This window comes from Dermacentor albipictus, unplaced genomic scaffold, assembly GCF_038994185.2.
Source record: "Dermacentor albipictus isolate Rhodes 1998 colony unplaced genomic scaffold, USDA_Dalb.pri_finalv2 scaffold_16, whole genome shotgun sequence".
Classification (NCBI taxonomy): Eukaryota; Metazoa; Arthropoda; class Arachnida; order Ixodida; family Ixodidae; genus Dermacentor; species Dermacentor albipictus.
This window is the reverse complement of record NW_027225570.1, coordinates 4780118-4802303: the sequence shown is the minus strand read 5'-3', so window position 1 is coordinate 4802303 and position 22186 is coordinate 4780118. Positions and strand designations below refer to the sequence as shown.

Here is a 22186-nt window from a genome sequence, read left to right as displayed (position 1 = left end):
TTCACAAGTAGGTTATTTTGAATTGAAAACGAAGACAGTCCTCGCCTAAATGCCCTAGGGACAACGTCGATGTTCCCTTCCAAATACTCGACGATGCCTTTTAGCTCCAGGTCCGCCCGTTGCTGTTCAGCGAAGTCTTCCGCGCTTATTTTCCAAGGAAGGCGTCTTCATCCTCATCGTCTTGCGTCGGAGAGTCAATGGGGGCGCGTGATAGGCAGTCAGCATCAGTGTTTTCGTCCAGACTTGTAGGTTATAGTGATCTCATATTCTTGCAGGCTGAGGCTCCACTACACCAGGCGTCCTGAGGAGTGCTTTAATTTCGCTAGCCAACCCAACGCGTGATTGTCGCTGACGATTTTGAATGGCCTGCCATATAGGTAAGGACGGAATTTTGCTGTAGCCCAAATCATGGCGAGGCATTCCTTTTTTTAATGCGAGAGTAAATGCCTTGGGGCATACAGGGGTATGAGATGGGGCTGAATAAGGACGAATAAATGAATGAAAAAAGATTTGCGGATTTAATGAAGTCCACGAGGGATCGATAATGTGGTCCCTGCGTCCACGCAGTGTAATCGCTATGATCATGCGGCGAAAGTGCAGCTGCTGCGAGGTGCCGGAGCCTTGTCGGTTTGAATGCAGGGAAAATCCATAGCAGCTGGTGGATGTTGGCTTCAGCATTTCGCGACTTGCAGACTGGACACCCAGGGCGAGGATATAACAGGCGAAATTGCGGCCCACTTCCGTGTCACGGCAGGAGTGAGGGCAACCCCGACCCGGATCCTCCGAAGCGCAACCTCCTCTGCACGGGTAAGGCTGCGGGGGAGGCTTACCGCACACGGAGGCATGAGAGCACGTGTGCGGCGCCGGAGGTGCTCCTTTCTTGTTAAACGGAGGGTGGCATCATCTAGGTGAAAGAGATGAGGCAGTGGCGATGGAGAGGTCGCTATACGGGTCGCAGAATCCGTACGGCTCTGGAAGCTTAGAAGGTCGCGTGGGATCCACTCGATAGAAATTGGCTGCGGGATGCGTGCCGCCAGAAGATGGATCTGTTGACATATTTCAGGGCTGTGACTGACGCGTCGCAGAAGCCGCGTCACCCGGAGGGCATCATTGCAGATTACGATCCAGGCCGTGGGGACCATGGGAAAAGCGGCCACAGAGCACAACGCAGGCATTCCTTTTCGGTCGTAGAATAATTGCATACCGTTTTTGATAGCGACCGTCTAGCGTAATTAAGCTATAACCTGTTGAAGTCCGTCTTTCCTTTGCACTAGAAGGGCCCCGAGGCCTAGGCTACTGGCGTCAGTGTGGATTTCTGTATCAGCGTCCTCGTCGAAGTGCGCAAGTACCGGTGGCGACTGCATGCTTCGTTTGAGTTCTTGAAATGCGTTGGCCTGCGGCGTTTTCCACTTCAACTCGATATCACACTTATGGCGTTTTTCACTGGTCGATTCGGAGCAGCCGCCTGAATCCTCGAGCGAGCGCTCGGCTTTCACCAATCCGAATCTGCCAGTGGAACGCACGAACGCTCCGCGGGGATCACACAGGAAGTCTGCGTGCACGTGACACAAACGGGTTCCGAAAACTATGCCCAATTTCCGCTCAGTACGTTTCCACGGCAACCAAAGCCGCCGTCCCATGTGCCATCCCACGTGCGTAATTTGACCGCGGCCCGCGGCAGCACAGAACACCTGTGCGGCAGTCGTATAGAGTCTGTCATTTTTGGTGTCGCGCCCGCAAGGACTGTGCATGGAGAACGTAGGGTTGACGCCTGCAGTGCGCCGGCTGTTGCAGGATCTCCTCAAGGAAGGTGGAAATGAGTGCAACGGTAAGTGGCATTCACTTGAAATGGATCATAACATCAAATTCCGCGTGACATTCAAGGCTAATAATTTAAACAGCTGGTCTAGGTGCACCTCATGGCAGGAGAAATAAGCGCAGGCAAAATATCGGAGCATTTTAAACCGCATTTTTGCCCCCTTGATCCATGCTCCGGCAGCATGCAGTGTTGTCGTGGTTCCGGAAAATTTCCGGTCATGCATTTTATAGTAAAGTTACCCAACGAAAAAGTGTTGTCGCTTAGTATATTAAGAGCACGTGTTGTTGATGAAGCGTATGCTCAAATATAAATAATGTACTTCAGGCGTCGAGATCGCGTATGCAGCTTTCTTGTTATATTTAACAGCACATTTCACTTGTCAAACATTCTAAATATGAAGCAAAATTCATGCCAGCTGGAGAGATATACATTTATAGGATATTGTAAATTGTGCTTCTTAGAGGGATTTACCGGCAACGGAAGCCTTTCGCACATACGTAAAAACAAAAACGGTCTACAGTGGTCAGGTATCAGCCTATGTAGGTATCCCACTGTTTTATATGCTACAGACGCGCATTGTCGTGTATTTCGCAATGCGCAGCTTATGTCGAGTTTACCCTCTTTATAAAAAAGCATGGCGAGCTTCGTGCGATCCCAAGTGTTTTTTGTTTTTTTTTAGCAGACCTTGTTGCTTTCAATTCTGCCCGTGAGATTTTATTCTTGTTTTATGCTTTCTGTACATGAAGGTGCTACCGATGGCGACGCCGACGCTACGACCACTGAAGAACGATAAATGGCAAGTTGTTCTGCTCTCAACAAAAATCTGGACAGAACTACTTTCTACGGCGAGCTCTGTTAACCTTTTCTTTCACCGAGAGTCCGCGCATTGTACCGTTCTCCTTTCACTATCAAAACCCTCACCACCCGGCGCGCCCGCTCTCCCTCTTTGTTACAAAAATAAGAAACAAAGGGTCCGTCTCCTTTACCACTGCTTTATAAGTCTTTATTTATTTTTCTGTGGCTTTGGGGATGAAATACCAAGTTTAAGTGTCTATTTTACTAAGTTTAGGTGTTAGGTGTTCATTTCACTAAACTAAAACATTACTGTTTTTATGCTAGCTCCTTGACCTTCTCGAATGCTAATTCAAACACAGGAAACAATGTGCAAGAATTTCAGAACACACTCAAGAACTGCTCAATTTAGGAGCAGGCATCCCCCGGAGGAGCACTTGAGTTAACACACTCAGTGCGTTAACTCATATATGAACAATGTATTCAAAATATGTACAGCCAAATACATTAGTGGCAGGGGCTTTTGCCAACACACTAGAAAAACGTTTTTTTTTTCTTCTTTGCCATTGTTGTAACATTTGTACTATTTGTTTCGTAAAGAACAAATGCTCAATTAAACTAATGATGGACAAAAATAAGGGAGGCAATGTCTGAATAACCAACATTTAAAGATCATGCCTGAAGAATTTACGTGCACTGTCAAGCCTACCTTAATGGTTCATTTACATTACTGCTTTTGAACTATCAAACACAGGTTCAGCTGCATCCAGTGGTGTACCTGCAAGTGGGGCTGGCCAGTTAAGAAAGGCTGCTGCACGTGGTAAGTATGCTTTCAATACAATCACCATTGGCTCTAATAGAAGCGGAGAGGGGGGCAGAGCTTACGGTTGTTTTCCAGAAGAGACCCTTTATTATGCGACGTTTCTAAATTTACACCCAAACAAGTTCCTTAGCTTCGAAAAACACTTTTACGAGGTTGCAAACGAAATGCAGACTGTGTGAATTTTTTTTTCCATCTGCTAATTGCTGTAGGGGTATACCCACCATCATTCGTAGGATACAGCTCCAAAGCAAGTGTGGATACAGCAAAACTCGCTCCAGGCTTGGAATAAGCAGTCTGCTGCTCAGAATAGGCTGCCCCATTAACCAAAGGCTAACCTTTATTTCTTCTCGAAAACAGAATTTTTTCCCCCACAAAACCAATCTGTGGTATCGCCACTGATCATTCTCTATAAGTGAAATGCTTTGTGCAAGTAAATGGCAGCCAAGAACAATATGTAGCTGATCTGGTTTCAGACATAGAAAATTTTCCAGTATTATGAACAGTTGAAACTTGTACTTGGTTTAGAGTGATTCAGTTTGCTCCTGTTAGAACAACATTCTCTAAACTGGATCCCCAACTTTTTGCAAGTGCATCTAATAGGACATTACTATATGTACTGTATCTTGTGTTACATTTACATGGATGCTTGTACAGACACACATATACACAATCTTTCTGCATTGCTTTTTTCCCTTAGGTGCAACTCAAACTTCATTGCTGAAGCAATTATGCCCTTTACCTTAACAAGGCTAGTGCTGGGCACAGCAAGTGAAATGGTTATGAATGATGAAAATTTATTCTGCTGTTGTACATTCCAGCTCCGGGGTGCGAGTGGACAAGCGGGGAGACAAAGCTGCTGCTTGATTTGTATAGCACTTATTTTCCTCAAGTGGGTCCTCTAAAAAAATTCAGAAACAAAAAAGCCATGTTCGAAAAAATTGCAGTAGAGCTGCAACGCAGAACTGGTACAATCAAGACTGGAGAGCAGTGCTGCACGAGGTACAAAACAGTGCTAAAGAGGAAAAATGTAGCAGCCGTGGAAAATAACACATCTGGCAATTCTCCAGCTGATGTCCCCTATGAAGATGAGCTGGAGAAGATCAAGTGGCTCGATGACAGCCTGGAACCAGAGATAGTCAGGGATGCGAGCGGTGTGGTGTCAAGAAAGACACACCCACAGTTGTCAGCATCAGAATCCGTCCCCCATGGCACGTCTAGCTCTTCAAGTTCTACTTGTAGTGCCACAGAGACTGCAGCTTGTTCCCTTGAGCAGGAGCAGCAGCCAAGAGACGACGGCAGAAAAAATCGCCCGAGTACAGCCCGGATGCTACAAATGACTGCATTTTTGGAAAAAGTCGAAGAAATTGAAGAGCGCAGGGCAAAGAGAAGAGCTGAAAGAGACATAAAAAAGAAGAAAAGCGACTTGAAAAGATGCAGAGGCGGGATCAAATGCATGCAGAAAAGATGAGCCTTCTGCGTGAAGCTTTTGGCTTAGACCACAATGAATAAAATGCAATAAAAACATGTTTATTGCAAAGATGGTGCTCCTTGACATTACTAAGAGTATTGGACACATTCCTTGAAGAAAATAAAGCAGTCACACTTTGACAACGCATAACATTGCACATACATGTACACAACACCACTTTTCCCCCCTCTGAACATTGTATTGACAATGTAAAAAAAATGTGTTACACAAAGATTGTCGTGTAACATTTTTGTTACTGACTCTTTGCTTTAATTATTTTAGGTGCTTTCGCTTTATGTAATTACGTTTCATAAATAGCAGCTGCAAAAGTGTTCTTTCTTAATAGAATACAAAGTTTATTCCTCTTGCGCAGTACAAAGCAGTACAGGGAAGAGGGGACACTAGGCAAAAAGCTGCTAAAGGCAGCTGAGAGAGCACCCAGTGTTCCAGGTACACATGAACAGCAATGGGTTGGTATATACAAGATTTGCATGCAACATTTCTCAACGGAAAATCAATATATGGTGCATTCATACACTACAAAAGAGAAAACAATACATAATGTCAACCTAAACATTTTACAATATAATAATTCATGTCTATTTACAATGTAGGAGGGGTTTCAAAATCCAAAAGCATGGATGACAGCTGATTTCAGGATGTATCTTCTAAACATACATTATTTTCAGCAAATATGTTGAGATAATGAGACACATGTATAAAGATTGTCTGCGATATAAGGTGCGGCAAAAAGGTAGATGACAAGGCCAGCGATGTCGTACATTGCGGGGAGGGGTATAATGATGGGGGTTAAACTCTGTCGGTATAGGTTCATTACTTGATATAATTACATTTTTGTACATATACAATAAACTGAATGGATACAAAGCATTAATGCTGAGAATACCAAACTGTTTAAAGTACAGATAACTATGGGATTTCCACAGTAGATTTGCAATTAACTTGATTGCCCGTTTCATGTTCTAACTGTTAGGTCATGGTCACGCAACTACTTTTCTCATCCCTGTGGAAGCTAACTCATTCAGATGTTTGGTGCAAGCAGCATGTTGCACAGCACGAGCCTGTGGCACGTGCCAGTTTTCATAAATTATTTTCCATACATTACTTGATTACTTATAATTTCATTGCATTACAATATTTACATGACATATTCACATTATCCTTTATATCATACACAAGAAGCTACAGTTTGCATTTCCAGCTCAAATGTACATTGCTTGAAGCAAGCATTCCCGCTTCGCTTCCCCTTGTCGACGCAGTGCAGCTTCACTTGATGTCAGGGGGCCGCAGTTCTGGCTGTCGTCATCTGGTGGTGCTTGCCAGTCCCATGCCGAGCTTGCGTCGTCAATATATGGTGGCACATCGACATCACCACAACTAATGCACAGGTTGTGCAAAACACAACAAGCAATGATGAACTTGTTCATCTTATCAACAAAAAAAAAATCCAAGTGCAGCAGCTGGCGGAACCTGCCCTTGAGGTCCCCGAAGGCGTTCTCAATTTTGACCCTCGTTGCCGAAAATTTTAGGTTAAAGGCTCGTTGTCTTGAATTTAAACGTCCATAGTCACGAAATGGTGTGATGAGATAATTCCGAAGAGGATAAGCAGCATCCCCAAGAACATGGAATTTCCCAGAGCAACAAATGCTAGGCAACCGCTCGGCAAGCCTAGACTTTCTGAAAATCCTTGAGTCATGGATTTTACTTGGATTGCCAATTGTGACGTCCAGAAACCTCTTCTTGTAGTCACACACAGATTGCAGAGTCAACGACGGGTAGTTGTGCCTGTTTACATATGTAGAGCGCACCTTCTTGGCAGGACATCGTACGCTTACATAGGAGCCATCGATACATCCAATAGTATTGGGCACACCCGACACCTGCAATATTAAGAGAAATTTAGGAACATCTGTGACAGATATTTAAAATTTAAGCATCTTAACTGAATGAATGTGCTTCTCTTGAATGACTAGCCATATCGCCTAAATGGGGAATGAGTTTAATAGGGCTGGGTTTACTTATGACGATATAAGCCCAACTCATGTCAAGATATATAAAGAGAAAGCATGATGGCACAGACTACTGTTGCTAAATAGAGTGCATGGCATGAAAGAGTGAAATATCAATAAAATTCTTACTTGCTCAAAGTCTGCCGACAGCTGATTGAGGTCTTCTGGGAATATTATAAGTTCTTTGGCGATGTCCACTAGATAATCAAGCATCCGCTCAACAATCCTGAACGCCGTAGCCTCCCCGATGCCGAATCGACTGGCCACATCCCTCAGACATGCCTTGTTTGCAGCGAACCTGAAAAAGTATACAAATTTTATGAACAATCTGTGTAAGCTAAAAGTAAAAAGTAATACCAGTTAAAAGTAATACCTTTAATAAAATGCTAACCGTTCAAATAATGGTACTCCCTTTAATCTCTTCAGGTGCTATGTACGATAATAGAGCTTGCAAGCTTTGTGCCTCAAAAGTAGGAATATTAGCCATGTATACAATGTGTTGCTCACTCCTTACAACTTTTTGAACGGACAAAGGGGTGAAAGCCTGGCTACTACAGGCTGCTTTTATCGCTATCCCTATGATATATGTACCAGTGTGTGCACAAACGTCATTAAAACTTTCATCCTTCAACATCAGTAATCAAAATGTGCAAGATAGACTGCTGGCTAGCTTGTAAAAGCTACATTGTGTATAAAAACCGCCCTTGCATTCCCTGGTTTTCTTCATCATTTACACCCATCAGTGTGTGTGTTGCATGCAACCAGTGGACCTTATACTGGACATTTATGCACTGTCAGCAATCCTCACATGCAATAAAGAGAGACAGAAACAGGATTTCTGCGTGAAATTGGCATTTCAAACGAGTAAACATTTAAAGTTTGGAATGACCTCGGAAATCAAAAATACTACCGCTCGATATAAACGCGCACCTTGTGCGTTTTGATCGCGCCGCCGTGAAAAAACGAACAGCAAAGAATTGCATTATATTTCACTACTTCAAGAAAGCATGACGTAAGGTTAAGTAAACAGGCGCACAATACTTAACACAGCTCGATGACTTACCAAAGGAATATCAGAACGTGCTCTTCAGCGGTTTTCGAAGGGGACCCGCCACGATCACTACGTGGATAGAACTCGGAGTCCTCAAACCTCCTTATCAGGTCCTCCGCTACACTTCTAGAAACTCTGAAGTTCCTGCGAAACTGCAAACAAGCAAAACATTCTAGAAACTCTGAAGTTCCTGCGAAACTGCAAACAAGCAAACATTTAAAATACAATAACGAGACACCTGCACTATTAATGTGGTGCTATGCTTACCTCCTCATCCGAGTATAGCCGCACAACTTCCTCAACGAATCCGACAATCCTAGGACATTTGCGCGGTGGTTCTGAGAATGCCTCTGAAAAGAAAGCTTCGTAGAGTACTTGCGTCATCTCGCCATCGCTGTCGTCCGAGCTGGAAGAGCTGCTACTCGAACTCTCATCGCTAAACGCGAGCTCTATAGCAGCACCGAACGCAGCCATTTTGCGAAGCAACACAATGTTGTGCGTACCGACCGGGTAGCGATTTTGCTTGAAGACGGAAGTGACGCCATGTGGCGCGTTCTATTTCCGCCCGAATCAGCGTCTCGGCGGCGGAGCAAGTGAGAGCGATCCGGCGCGGAGCGAGTTGATCCGAAACGACCAGTGGAACGCGCGAACCCGCTCCAGATCGACCAGTGAAATTCGGATTCGTTGCCGCGGAGCAAAAAATCCTGCTCCGAATCGACCAGTGAAAAACGCCATTAGTTAAATGTGTCAGCGGCTCAGCGATGCGTGAAAAGTCCTTCACAAAACGCCTGTATTAAGCACACATACCAAGGAATTTAGGCACTGCCTTCTTGTCGATGGGCTGCTGGAACTTTGCGATGGCAGCGGTCTTCAGTGCGTTTATTTATTTATTTATTTGTGATACCCTCAAGGTACATAATTGTACATTGCAGAGGGGAGGGGCGAGAATACAGTCGAAGAGTAAAAAATGCAGGATTAGTTGAAGGAATTTCCAAGGAACAAAAGCAATATGAGAAAAGTAGTAATGCATTCATAACAAATAACAGAGACTTACATAACATGAAAATAGAGAAAGGCTTTAGCAAGCAAACAATGTTCACGAATAAGTACATAATTATGCCATTTGCCACCATACATTATTTTATGTTGATTAGTGCATTCTTGAAAAGAGTGGGATCACTGATGTTACTAATGATGTAGGTAGATTATTCCAGTCGACTGAAGTCCTAGGAAGGAATGATTGTGAGCACGCGTATGTTATGACGGGGTACGTTAACTTTATGTAAGTGGTCACGACGAGCCGAGTAATAAGGCGCAGGTTGGATCCAAAGAGGGCGAAGAGATGCGTTGTGGTAGTAGATGTTATGAAAAAGGGAAATGCGTGATTCTTTTCTGCGAAGAGATAATAATGGAATTTGAAGGGTACTCTTCATTAATGTAACACTAGCAGTGCGATGGTAGTTAGCTAAGATGAAACGAACCGAGCGATTTTCCACCGATTCAATTTCGTTAATTAATGTGATCTGATGAGGATCCCAAACGGATGAGGCATATTCTAATTGGGGGCGGACGTATGTCGTGTACAACAGCCGTTTTAATGAAACTGGCGCAAGCGAAAATTTCTTTTCAAATATCCTAAGGAGCGGTTAGCTTTAGATATTACATATTGTAAATGCTGCTTCCAAGAAAGATCCCTGGTTATATGAATGCCAAGATAACGGTAGCATGTAACGGATTGAAGGGGGCAGTTATTAAGGGCGTAGGTAGGGCAAGTTGTGTTAGAATGAGAAATCCGCAGAGATTTGCATTTATTAATGTTGAGTTCCATGCGCCAAGTGAGGCACCAGTTAGATATGTTAGATATGGTTAGATATAGTTAGATATGGACTGATTCCAGACTTGATGATGTCGTGGCCCAGGAACAGAAGCTCATCGTAAGCGAAGCGGCACTTTTATGGCTTCAGAGTGAGCCCTGATGACTTCATTGCCTCTAGTACTGTCGCAAGCCGCCTAAGGTAATACTTGTGCAAGACACAGTTAAGGAAGACCTAAGGTAATAGTCCACCACCAGGATGAACGTCTGGCCGTTGAGGTGGAACAAGTCCATTCCAAGGAATTCCCAGGGATGTCCAGGTAGGGCTGTGGAGAGCAGGGGCTCGGCAAAGTTCACGCGGGTGGAAGCGCACTGTTCACAGTTGGCAACGAGAGAGGCGATGTCTGTCGAGATACCGGGCCACCAAACTGACTCCCGAGCTAGGGCTTTGGTCCTGTTGATGCCCTGATGACCGTCATGCAACAGCGTCAACACCGCTGGCCGAAGGGACGATGGGATGACTAACCGGGCGCCTTTCAACAGAACACCGTCGCAGACAGAAAGCTCGTCTGCCACCGAGGCGTACTTTGTGAGGTGCAGTGGTATCGTGGTCTCTTTAGGCCAACCGTTCTGGCAGTAGGAAGCGAGGGCTTTGAACTCGCTATCGGACTCTTGTGCCTGTCGCACGTCTTTAGGGCTGAGTGGCAAGACTTCCGACGTGCAGCCGGCTACCTGTGCTGCAAAAAGTTCGATAGTGTCTAGAGGAGTGGGTGGCTTGTAGGTGATGCGCGACAACGTATCAGCCGTGGCTAGCAGCTTTCCTGGCACGTGCAGCATACGGAACTGGTATCGCATGGTCTTCAGCCGTAGTCTCTGAATACGAGGCGGCAACATGTCCAGTTCCATCTTGCCCAGAAGCGAAACCAGTGGCAGGTGGTCACTCTCGACGTCGAAGGGGATGCCACGGACGAACTCGTCGAACCTTTGGATAGCCCACGTCGTTGCCAAAGCTTCTTTTAGAGCGCAGCTCTTTGGCGTCCGTTCCTGGGTTTCGCGTCGTCGTCGGCGTCGTCGTCGTCGGCGTCGGCCTCGTAACCAGCTCGCCTCCGCCGCCGCGCTCCGCCGCCGCGCATGCGCCGCTGCTCCGCCGCCGCGCATGCGCGCTGTCGGCTCTCCGGGCGAGGGAGGATGATGGAAGGGAGGAGGAGAGACTGTGGAGGAGGGCTGGCTACACAAATGGCTCTTTGGCGTCCGTTCCTGGGTTTCGCGTTGTCGTCGGCCTCATAACCAGCTCCGCCCCCCTTTCATCCCCCCAGCGCTAGCAGCGACCGACTGATACCGCTTTCGTGAGTCTGCTACCGCACTCACGAAAGACGTCGTGCACTTCCTGCAACTCGCATTAACCGTCCATCGATCCACACCGATGTTAGTAGTGGGGGACTTTAATGTTGACATAAAGACAAACAGCAATTTCCTAACACTTATGCGGGAGAACATCCCGTTCCTCTCGCTCGTAACGCGTCCCACGGCTGTGACAACCTCGCGAGGCACTTGTATAGATCTCGTCTTTGAGAATCAAGCATTGGTGTACCAAGTCGAACATATATCAGTCTATTTCTCCGACCACAAAGCTTCCTTCATGACTGTCAAGAACTGTTAATGGAGTCTTTGTTAAAGGAATACGTGTGAAAAATAAAAAAAAATTCTGTGATAGCGCATACATGTGTTGCTCGATTTCTTTGCCTCAATCTATCGAAAAGGTGAAACAGCTTATTTGCTGCGCTCAAATTTCGCATTAGGAAGTAACGTAATCGTCGGTAATTTTTTTAGAGCGCAGCTCTGTGGCGTCCGTTCCTGGGTTTCGCGTGGTCGTCGGCGTTGTCGTCGGCCTCGTAACCAGCTCCGCCCCCCTTTCATCCCCCCAGCGCTAGCAGCGACCGACTGATACCGCTGGATGCCGCTGACGCCGCTAGAGAGTCAAGATAACGTGACTGCATAGAACACCGTCGCCGCCATGCAGAAAGAGGAGGAAAGGGCCCCCCCCCCCCTGTTCTTGTGTGGCGGATAGGGTGCTCTTCAGTTGCCGACGCGCCGGTTATTTCACGTAGGCCCCGGCACGTCGACGAATACGTGACCACCTTCCCACGGCTAGACCTGGTTCTTAGCGCTGCGGAAGCGAGGGTATCATATTGTTTGTGTCGGCATCGGCGGCGTTGTCCCTGAAACCAACTCCGCAGCTGGGGTTGACTCACTATCGGCGTCAGCGGCATCAGTCAGTCGCTGCTATCTCTTCCCTCCTCCCTTTATCGTGTTGTCCGCTTGCTGCGCGCGCTTCTGCCCCCATCGTTTGCCGCTGGGTGTACACGCCGCCCCCCTCCCCCCTCTTCCTGCGAGTCTCCGGTTGTCAAAGCGCCGGCTCGAACTTAATTCCTTTCTTCGCTCCTCCTCCAATGCAACCCCTGTGCGGTGGCAATCAGAGAGCCAGATCGGTGGCGGCGGATGTGTATATGTGCACCGCCCGAGCCGAAATTGCCGCTGCCGTTCGCCCTGTGCGGTGGCAATCAGAGAGCCAGATCGGTGGCGGCGGATCTGTATATGTGCACCGCCCGAGCCGAAATTGCCGCTGCCGTTCGCCACTGCGAAATTATCTGCCAGTTCTTTCTGAGCCATGAGCGAGACGACCGATGGAAGTCCTCCGTCTGCTGCTGCTGCTGCTACTGCTGCTGCTAAACGAGGTGCCAGAGCAGAGGCCCAGCGCCGTCGCCGTCAGAATCCAGAGGTGCGTGCCGCCGAAGCAGAAGCTTACCGTCGCCGCCGTCGAGATGATCCAGGAGTACGCGTCGCCGAAGCAATACCGTCGCCGAAGGAATACGTGTGAAAAATAAAAAAAAAATTCTGTGATAGCGCATACATGTGTTGCTCGATTTCTTTGCCTCAATCTATCGAAAAGGTGAAACAGCTTATTTGCTGCGCTCAAATTTCGCATTAGGAAGTAACATAATCGTCGGTAATTTTTTTTAGTCTGGCTGTAACGCTGCTCGGTATCGGTCATTGATCTCGAAGCGATGCGACTGGGCGGCGCTCTCCTGAGGGTTGCGTCTGTAGCAAAACTGCGCCGAGTCCGAATGAGCTTGCGTCTGCAGGCACCGTAGTGGCGTACGACGGGTGGTACTTGGCCATGCACCTGTCTGACGTCAAGAGTTCCTTGATTTTCTCGAATGCTGCCTTTTGCTCGTGCTGCCACACCCAACTCGCAGACTTGTTCAGTAAGGCTCTGATGGGAGCTGTGACGTCCGAGATGTGTGGCAAGAACCTGGCAAGATGGTTCACCATTCCGAGCAGCCTTCTAACGCCAGCGACGTCCGTTGGGGCTTCCATGGCTTTGACTGCTTCGACCTTGCCCGGATCTGGCCTGATGCCCTGTGCTGAGACGACAACTCCGAGGAAGGAGACCTCGGGTACCCCAAAACGACACTTGTCCTGGTTCAATGTGATACCTGCTTTTGCAAGGCGAGATAGCACCTGGCTCAGTCTGGCGTCATGTTCCTGGCGGGTGCGTCCAAAAACCAAAATATCATCTATCATATTGGCGACTCCTTCCTGGCCCTCCAGGATTCTTGCCATCTGCTTTTGGAAGTACTCTGGTGCGGAGGTGATGCCAAAGGGGAGCTTGCAGAAGCAGTATCGGCCATATGGGGTGATGAATGTCGTAAGCTCTTGGGAGTCTTCAGATAGTTTCACCTGGTGGAAGCTTGCGGTCGCGTCTAGCTTCGAAAAAACTTGCATCGCCGAGGAGGCCAAGGACTTGCTCGACAGTTGGCAGAATATGTGTTTCACGAAGGACGACCTTGTTGAGTTGTGTTAAGCCGACGCAGAGGCGGTAGGAACCATCGCCTTTCCGGACGACGACGAGACCCGAGCACCATGGTCTTGGCTTGTCGACCCTATGGGTCACGCCTGCGCTTTCGAATTTGTCCAGCTCGCGGCGGACAATCTCGAGCTGCGGGATGGGGATCCTGCGAGGTACGCTTAGCGAGAAAGGTACGGCATCGGATTTCAACCGGATGTTGTATTCGTCCTTGAGGGTGCCCAATCCATTGAAGAGCTCGGCGTACAGCGTCGCTTTTGAAGTCTTGAGTTGACCAAGAAACCGAACTACTTGGAGGGCTTGGAGCGCTGGCAGTCCCAGAAGAGGCACAGTGAGAGACTGGATCACGTAGAGGCGCTGACAGCTTGTTTACCCTTGACACTGAAGTCTTGCCACATACGAGCCCAGCACGCGCAGTGGCTGTCCTCCCGGGCCAGTGAGCAGAGTGTCGACTTGGTCGAGTTTGGCAGGCAAGGTAGGAAAGCCGCTGGGAACAGCAGATACTTCGGCTCCGGAGTCGACTTTGAACTGCGCTGTGTAGTCGTCAACGGTGACGTCGACGAACTTTGCCGAGGTGGGCGTCGCGACGGCGTGCAGGTGAACGGAGCTGAGCTTGTACTGCTTGAACTTCCACGAGCGGCATACTTCGGCAAAGTGGCCTTTCCTTTTGCAGAAGTTGCAGGTGCAACGACGGGCCGGGCAGTCTGAACATCGATGAGGCGCGCGGCCGCAGAATTCACATGTGGACGGCTCGCGTGAGCGCTCTGCTAGCGACTGCGGCGAACGAGGCTTAGCGGCGGAGCGACGGCGAGAGGGGAACTTGTTAGCTTTTGCGGCGTCGAGGTGGAGCTCGCGGGAGTGTTCGGTGCGGTTCTGGGGCAACGCCTTTTCCCTGTCGGCGTCTTCGGATTGACGGGCTTGTGTCCAGCCGTCCTGTAGTGTCAACTTCGCGTTCCGGCACAGCTGGTCCGAGAGACTGGAGTCGCGGAGGCCGACGACGAACCGGTCGCGTACGAGCCTTTCCTCGACAGCAGCAGACGGATAGTTACAGCGCTTAACCATCCTGCGCAGTTCTGCGTAGTACGTGTCGACGCTTTCGTCGGGCAGCTGAACACGTCTGTGGAACCGTGACCATTCGTAAAGCTCGTTTGCCGGGCGCACGAAGTGCTCAGTGAAGCGGGTGGCAACGGCTTGGTATGAAGCGAGCGACTGGGCGTCGAGCGAAAAGGTCTCGAGAAGCGGGCGGGCCTCCGGGCCCATGCAGTACAGTAGCGAGCGTACCTGCATGTATTCCGACGCTCGCGTCAGTCCGGAAACTGCTGCGTAGTCTTCGTAGCGGCTGAGCCATTTCGCCCACGTTGGCGGGTTCGCGAAGTTGATCGGTACCGGCGGCTGGAAGTTGACGCCGTACAGTTTCGGCGGCTCGCCGGTCTCGAGGGACATCTTGGTGCCTTCCTATGAGGTGAGGGCTAAGGCAGGGGGGCGTTATGCGGCCACTTCTGACACCATGTCGCGTGGTTGGTGCCGCGCGGGGCACGAGCACGCAGGGACGGACCGAAACGTGCGGCCACTTGCTTGGACGAAAAGGGAATGCCCCTTCTTTATTGGGCCCGAACATATATAGGCAGACATACACAGTTCACAGGGGGCGCCACACTCTAGTAGCAGCCTAACAAACGGGGCTGAATTGTGGCGACCTCTGCAGTTTGTACAAAGGATCCTCACAGGCAGGGAATTATAGGCCTAATTGTGCTTTTCACTTGCTCTGAATATGACATTCAACAAAGCATTGTGTGTAAAAAGGGGAAATGTTTTCTTAAATGAAGCATCTATCAGCGAGTCGCATTTTGCCTTTTGAGACTTTTTAGCATCCATGGTGGAGAGAATAAATTGCCAATTTATCTGTATAAGTCATTCCTCTAAAGGTGCACATGGCGTCTAGGAAGGTAACTTTTTGAAACCAGGGATGGACGGACGGGAAAAAAATTACCGACGATTACGTTACTTCCTAATGCGAAATTTGAGCGCAGCAAATAAGCTGTTTCACCTTTTCGATAGATTGAGGCAAAGAAATCGAGCAACACATGTATGCGCTATCACAGAATTTTTTTTTATTTTTCACACGTATTCCTTTAACAAAGACTCCACTAACAGTTCTTGACAGTCATGAAGGAAGCTTTGTGGTCGGAGAAATAGACTGATATATGTTCGACTTGGTACACCAATGCTTGATTCTCAAAGACGAGATCTATACAAGTGCCTCGCGAGGTTGTCACAGCCGTGGGACGCGTTACGAGCGAGAGGAACGGGATGTTCTCCCGCATAAGTGTTAGGAAATTGCTGTTTGTCTTTATGTCAACATTAAAGTCCCCCACTACTAACATCGGTGTGGATCGATGGACGGTTAATGCGAGTTGCAGGAAGTGCACGACGTCTTTCGTGAGTGCGGTAGCGGACTCACGAAAGCGGTATCAGTCGGTCGCTGCTAGCGCTGGGGGGATGAAAGGGGGGCGGAGCTGGTTACGAGGCCGACGATAACGCCGACGACGACGCGAAACCCAGGAACGGACTCCAAAGAGCCATTTGTGTAGCCAGCCCTCCTCCACAGTCTCTCCTCCTCCCTTCCATCATCCTCCCTCGCCCGGAGAGCCGACAGCGCGCATGCGCGGCGGCGGAGCAGCAGATTCGTCGGCGAGCTGGTTACGAGGCCGACGCCGACGACGACAACGCCGACGACGACGACGACGCGAAACCCAGGAACGGACGCCAAAGAGCTGCGCTCTAAAAAACTTTATTGAGAAAAGGACCTGCGAGGTTGCCAGCCCGGGCTTAGGCCACCCGGGCATTATGTGCGGTGAGGCATAGCCTTTCCACCGCTGCCCGGGCCCGCTGGATAGCCCATAGTTGGTCGTGTAGTTCCGAGCTAGTCAGATCGCTTAGCCATCGCTTCTCGAGAAGGTCTGGTTCTATCTTGTCCTCTACATATATTGATCTGATCAGTGTGCACTTCCATAAGATGTGTGCCATGTCTGCAGGTTCATGCTTGCAGCTCGAGTCTGGGCATTGTGTTGAATTTACTCTGTTTAAATGCACCGGGTTTCGGAACATTCTGGTTTGCAACTTTCTCCGATCTGTTTTTTGACACCTGTCAAGTTGTTTGTGGGGTTGTGGGTATGCTTCTCTTTATTTCGTATAGTGTGTCAGTATGCAGTGGTATACGTGACCAGTCTGTCCCTGTCGTTTTGTATCGCTACTTTTTTGTCGTCACCTCCCCGCAGTCCTTCCCCCTTCCCCGGGGGTTTCGGAGTGTTGGGCCATCACTGTCCGAGCCGCGGTGGTCTAGTTCTCTCGCGCCTCGGTGGGCCTTCTCATTCAGGTTGGGAGGGCCATTCGTGGTTGCTTCTCCTATATGTGCCGGGATCGGATTGGATTGGAAAAACTTTAATAAAAGTCTTGCAGGACGCACGTCAGCACGCAGTGGGCGTCTCCCAATCAGGGACCGGCAGGGAGTACCTGGCGGCCGCTGCGCGAGCCTGCTGGACGGCCCATTGCTGGTCTTGCAGGAGCGGGCTTCGTATGATCTTCGCCCACTTGTCGGAGGTAGAGTCGGGCGGAGCGTTTCTGCACTCCCAGAGCACGCGTGCGAGTGTCGCCATGACCCCGTACGAGAGGCACGCATCGTCGGCGTAGGCGTCCGGGTAGATGATATGTAAGGTGGCGGGGTTTGCATAAGTATGTGTCTGTAACAAGCGTAGCGTTAGCACCTGCGGCCTGTTCAGTTTGGTGTGCGGGGGCGGAAAGAGACGTCGTCTCAAGTAAAAGGTCAGTCAGAGAAACACAAATGTATTGTTTTAAACATGGTACAGTGTTACTCTGCCGTTCGAAAGGTGATTCAGAAGAGCTCTGTAACTCCATCAGAGGTGATTGCAATGGGTGATTCGCCTGTTACTCTGGTATTGCTAGTCTGATGCTTACTGTCGGTGATATACACAGCATACCAGTCTTGGAGCTCAACTTTCAAGAGCCACGAGACATGTCATGGGTGATTTAATCATGGACTTTCTCAGATGGAATTGTCACTTTAAAGCTGTGTACAAGCATTTCATCATCAGTACATCCGTGAAAAGGTGGTAGTCTTATGTTCTATAGCCTCCAAAATGCCTGACCAGCGGTATTCTTTGTTGAGCCAACCATTCAGGCCTCTCCACTAGCTAAATCATGGACGCCACCGGTAGTATATCCGCCATGCTGGGTTACGAGTTTATTAGGCTTTTTTTTAAACAAACAATTCATTTATTTATTTTTCCTGTAAGTTGTGCATCCTGTATATGTGCATTGACTTGAACAGTCACATGTGAAGGTTAAAAGTTAGGTTGCTTAATGTATTGAATAATCTCAGTTGAAAAGCAGCACTGAGTGTGTTCATATGCCAGTATATGTAAATGTAACTCATCTAGTATATCTAAATGTAACCAAATGCAGTATATGTAACCAGCATACTCTCAGACTTTAGTGCAATTAGTTAATATGTTGTGTTACGCTGTTCAGTAGAGACTGTGAATGGAACCATTATTAAAATGAGCAAACTAGAGACAACTAATGCAGTGTTTAATGCAGTGTTCAATTTGTGGTAAGTGCAGCATGATATCGGAAAAGAACAGAAATAATGCTTGTCTGTTTGGAGACATCAGTGGGTTTCAGACAGAGTCAACTCCTGTCCCTTATGCACAGTGGCGTAGCCAGAAATTTCGTTCGGGGGGGGGGGGGCTCACTTTGCCGCTCGGCCTCCTCCTTACAGAATTAGTCGAGGGATCTATATATGTATATATATATATATATCATTCAACAACCTTGTTTACATTTTCGTACATATGCAACGACCAGGGGAAAATCTCAATGACACTGTCCTTTGTTAGAATATATTGCGCAGGAGCAGCTGTCACCGCTCGTGTATTGCGAGCAATTGCCCCGAAATTATAGTCGCAACAGAGAGCACATGTAAAAAAGCAGGAGTTCTGCAAAATATACGAGGGCGAGTCAAATGAAAGTGAGCCAATGCGAATATATGATAAACGGGGTACTTTATTTAAAAGTAGTCACCGTGAGTATTTAGACACTTGTCCTACTAACAAGTCGCGTAATTGCCGTCTCATAAAACTCCTTGGGTTGCTGCCTCAAAAATCTGTAAATGACTACACGTCATCTTCCGACACGAATCTGGTTCCCTTGAGCAGTTTTTTTCAAATTTTACCAAATGTGGAAGACGCAAGGAAACAGGTCTGGGCTGCATGAGGAATGTTGCAACGTTTCCCACTTGAACTTTGCCAGTTTCGTATTAACCACATCAGCGACGTAGGAACGGGCAATGTTGTGAAGCAACATGTTCCCAATGCTCAATTTTCCACGTCGTTTGTTCTTGATTGCGACACGCAGCCGATCCGACCTTTCACAATATCTGAAACGATTTAGAGTCTCTCCAGGTTTAGAAAATTAGATCAATAATGGCCCCTAACAATCTAAAAAGAAGTCAACACTTTTCCGGCAGAAATGACGGCCTTTGTTTTCCTTGGGAGTGGTAAATTCAAATGCTTCCACTGTAAGCTTTGCCGTAGTGTTTCAGGCTAGTAGTAGCGGCACCATGAGTCATCCTCGGTCACAATTGCAGACAAAATGTCGTCACCCTCATCCGGGGTTCTTTGACGTGCACTTAAATCTAAGTACGCGGGTGTTTTCGCATTTCGCCTCCATCGAAATGCAGCCGCCGTGACCGGGATTCAATCCCACGACCTCATGCTCAGCAGCCCAACACCATAGCCACTGAGCAACCACGGCCTTTTCAATTGTGTTGGGGATGATTGCACGGTGGCTTTGGCCCGGCCATGGATCGTCTTTGTAACTTTCGTGTCCTTCTTTGAACAGTTTGCTACAATGCTTCACAGTGGCCAATGAAACGCAATGTTCAACGCATACGGCAGCCATGTGGCGAATAATTTCTTTTTGGGAAACATCTTCATTTGTCAAAAACCTCACGACACCAAGCTGTTCAACTTTTGGAGTGTCCATTGTCACGTAAACCTGTTCAACCCAGTGTATGAGAACATTAAAGAACATTTAACCTCACCTCTGCATGTCACTTGTAAATGAGATGCGCATGTGCTACCTAAATAATGAACCGAACCATTATTTCGCGGGGCGGGTCGTCTCACTTTCATTTGACTCGCCTTCGTACATTAGAAATGCGAAGATACAATGGAATATACATATGTGAAGATACAGCGTGATACAGGGCAAAAATCGGCACTGGAAACAAAGTTCACTGCGCATATACAGAAAACCTCGCAACAAGATGTTTAAATATACGTATAAGTCTCCAATGAATCTACGTACCTAAGAAAAAGTCACTATATATAATGCGTCAAACAAGGCAAATAAACAGCTTGCGCAACCACAGATTCAGAGATCACAGCACCCCCCCTCCCTCCACTCCCAAAATGTATCGCGTGAGACAGAAGGCAGCGCGCTTCCTCCCCGCTTTTCTCCCTTGCGCACACAAGCGAACGCGTTGCAATCCGTCGAGTCCCCGCAATGCTGGCGGCGAGCGACTATGCATTGTTTATTTTTCTCGTCTGCTATCCAGAAAGCGTCCAAAACTCTGGCAGGTGAAAAGGCAGTCGGCCAGAGAAAAACGAACGCGCATCCAAGTGCGCCGCGCGGTTGTCGATGCAGCACGAGAAAAACGCATGCTCTCTGGCTGGATTGGCAGCCCGCGGGTTGCGAGAACAAAAAAGAAAGATGAGAAAGAGGCTTAATCTATCCTCGCGAATAAAAGTCTAGGTAGAGAAATAAATAAGAACTTAGTTACAATGGTGGCTTTAGTGTCTTGACATGGATGCTTTGGCGCAGGTGAAAAAAAATCATATTCTTTTCTGTGACCTGATGGCACAAATGAACCACCACAACGCTTTGTCTCATCGGACCTCGCTGCGTGCTTTGTCAACTTGCCTGATAGTATGTTGATTTGGCTTGTCTCGTTGTTTGGCCCGATGTACGACTTTAAAAAGGTCGATGCACCTTTGGCGTCAAATGTTTACAACAGCATTAAACCCACAAAATTCCGGAATCGAAAATCTAAAGCACGACTTTGGAAATGTCAACGCACCTTTCGCATCAAAATGTTATGAGAACGTTATACCCACAAAGTTTCAGAATTGAAATCCAAGCGCTCGGTAGACTCCGCGGCCTCCACGAGATGCCGAGACGAGCTCGCTCGCCATCAAAACGCCCTTGAAATTTTGTGCTTGGTGGGGCTCCTTGCGTTACGGTATGTGACTCCCGATGCATGGGCGTTTCCGCGAAATCCAGCCCGATTTCGCTATGTTCGCGCTAAAATGTCTTTTCGATCATGAATTCAGGACATTCTAGACAAAATCGAGCATGATTTCCGGCGCCGGGAGTTGTTTTGGTCGGCGGCGCATGACAGCACGAAAACATTTCGGGGGGGGGGGGGCTCAAGCCCCATAAGCCCCCCCCCCCCCCCCCTGGCTACGCCCCTGCTTATGCACATACGTTTTGGTATTGTCAAGACTGTTCCTGTCATACCAAAGCCGAGGCACACTGGCCTCTCATCGTATTGAAGCTTGCTCACCAATTACTTAGAGTGGATGATACATTTTCTAGATTTTGTCAGGTGCCATCTGCCTTGCCTTAATCATGGTATGAAAGGTCGGTCCTCCTGGTCCAAAGCAGCTATCTTAATAAAAAATATTATAATTTGCATGTTTCTTCTCTTGGCCACCGAAGTGCATCATCTCAACCAGACACAAACACTTTTCTTCTTAGGTGCACTCTTGAAAACAAAGGCTTGCAGCCACATGCAGAAGAAAGTACAAAACAGATTATGCAAATTAATGCTCTGCAGTGTGCAGATTATGCAATGTGTACAGTAACTAAGGCTGCACCTCTAATGCATTGTGGCTGTATTGAAGATAATGCAAGCTTTTGCTAATTAATCTATGCTATAAAATTGGCTTGCATACCCTAGCTGTATATGCGACTCAAAAATGTGGTAGCTCAGTTGTAAACGCTGCAAGTGACAACCCTGTGGGCTATATTTGCTCAATCGAAAAGCAGATTTGACTCAATAGGTCATTTGAGAAGAAATTTGGTTGTAGTGTTCTTAATACTTCGTTCCTACATTGTATATTATACTACATACATACATGTGGTCCATACAGCCCACATAAATCATCATTAAATTAAGAAAATGTGAATACCATGTGCACATTTGTAATTTTCCTATTCAGACGAATCTGTACGGTACTGTACATATATGCCACGCTCATCATTCGTCTACACGCTAATAGGAAGTTCGTTTATGGCTGTGTGCCAGAAAAATACTTAACGGCATTTCATCCGCATGCCGTCTGGCGAGCATATTTCATGAGAGCCTCTCAAGTGTACGTGCCAGTTCGACCGAGTCATACATACGGTGCGATACGGCAAACGTGAACCTATCTACAGGG

The 22186-nt window shown here is 47.9% G+C and overlaps 3 protein-coding genes across 3 annotated transcripts; 1 reads left to right on the top strand and 2 right to left on the bottom strand.

The window, feature by feature from the left end:
- The first annotated feature begins 3235 nt into the window (after nt 1–3235).
- On the top strand, nt 3236–5916 carry LOC139051941 (uncharacterized). The gene is made up of 3 exons (XM_070528989.1): nt 3236–3254; nt 3366–3431; nt 4253–5916. The coding sequence occupies exons 1-3, from the start codon at nt 3236–3238 to the stop codon at nt 4900–4902; spliced, it is 735 nt and encodes a 244-aa protein (XP_070385090.1). The 3' UTR covers nt 4903–5916.
- A 188-nt stretch (nt 5917–6104) lies between these two features.
- On the bottom strand, nt 6105–8710 carry LOC135920486 (putative nuclease HARBI1). The gene is made up of 4 exons (XM_065454755.2): nt 8251–8710; nt 7996–8135; nt 7062–7230; nt 6105–6803 (listed from the first exon to the last, which is right to left on the bottom strand). The coding sequence occupies exons 1-4, from the start codon at nt 8455–8457 to the stop codon at nt 6126–6128; spliced, it is 1194 nt and encodes a 397-aa protein (XP_065310827.2). The 5' UTR covers nt 8458–8710; the 3' UTR covers nt 6105–6125.
- A 5323-nt stretch (nt 8711–14033) lies between these two features.
- LOC135920487 (uncharacterized) lies at nt 14034–15107 on the bottom strand. The gene has a single exon (XM_065454757.1). It carries the CDS (start codon nt 15105–15107, stop codon nt 14034–14036), a length of 1074 nt encoding a protein of 357 aa, XP_065310829.1.
- Between the last annotated feature and the right edge of the window lie 7079 nt (nt 15108–22186).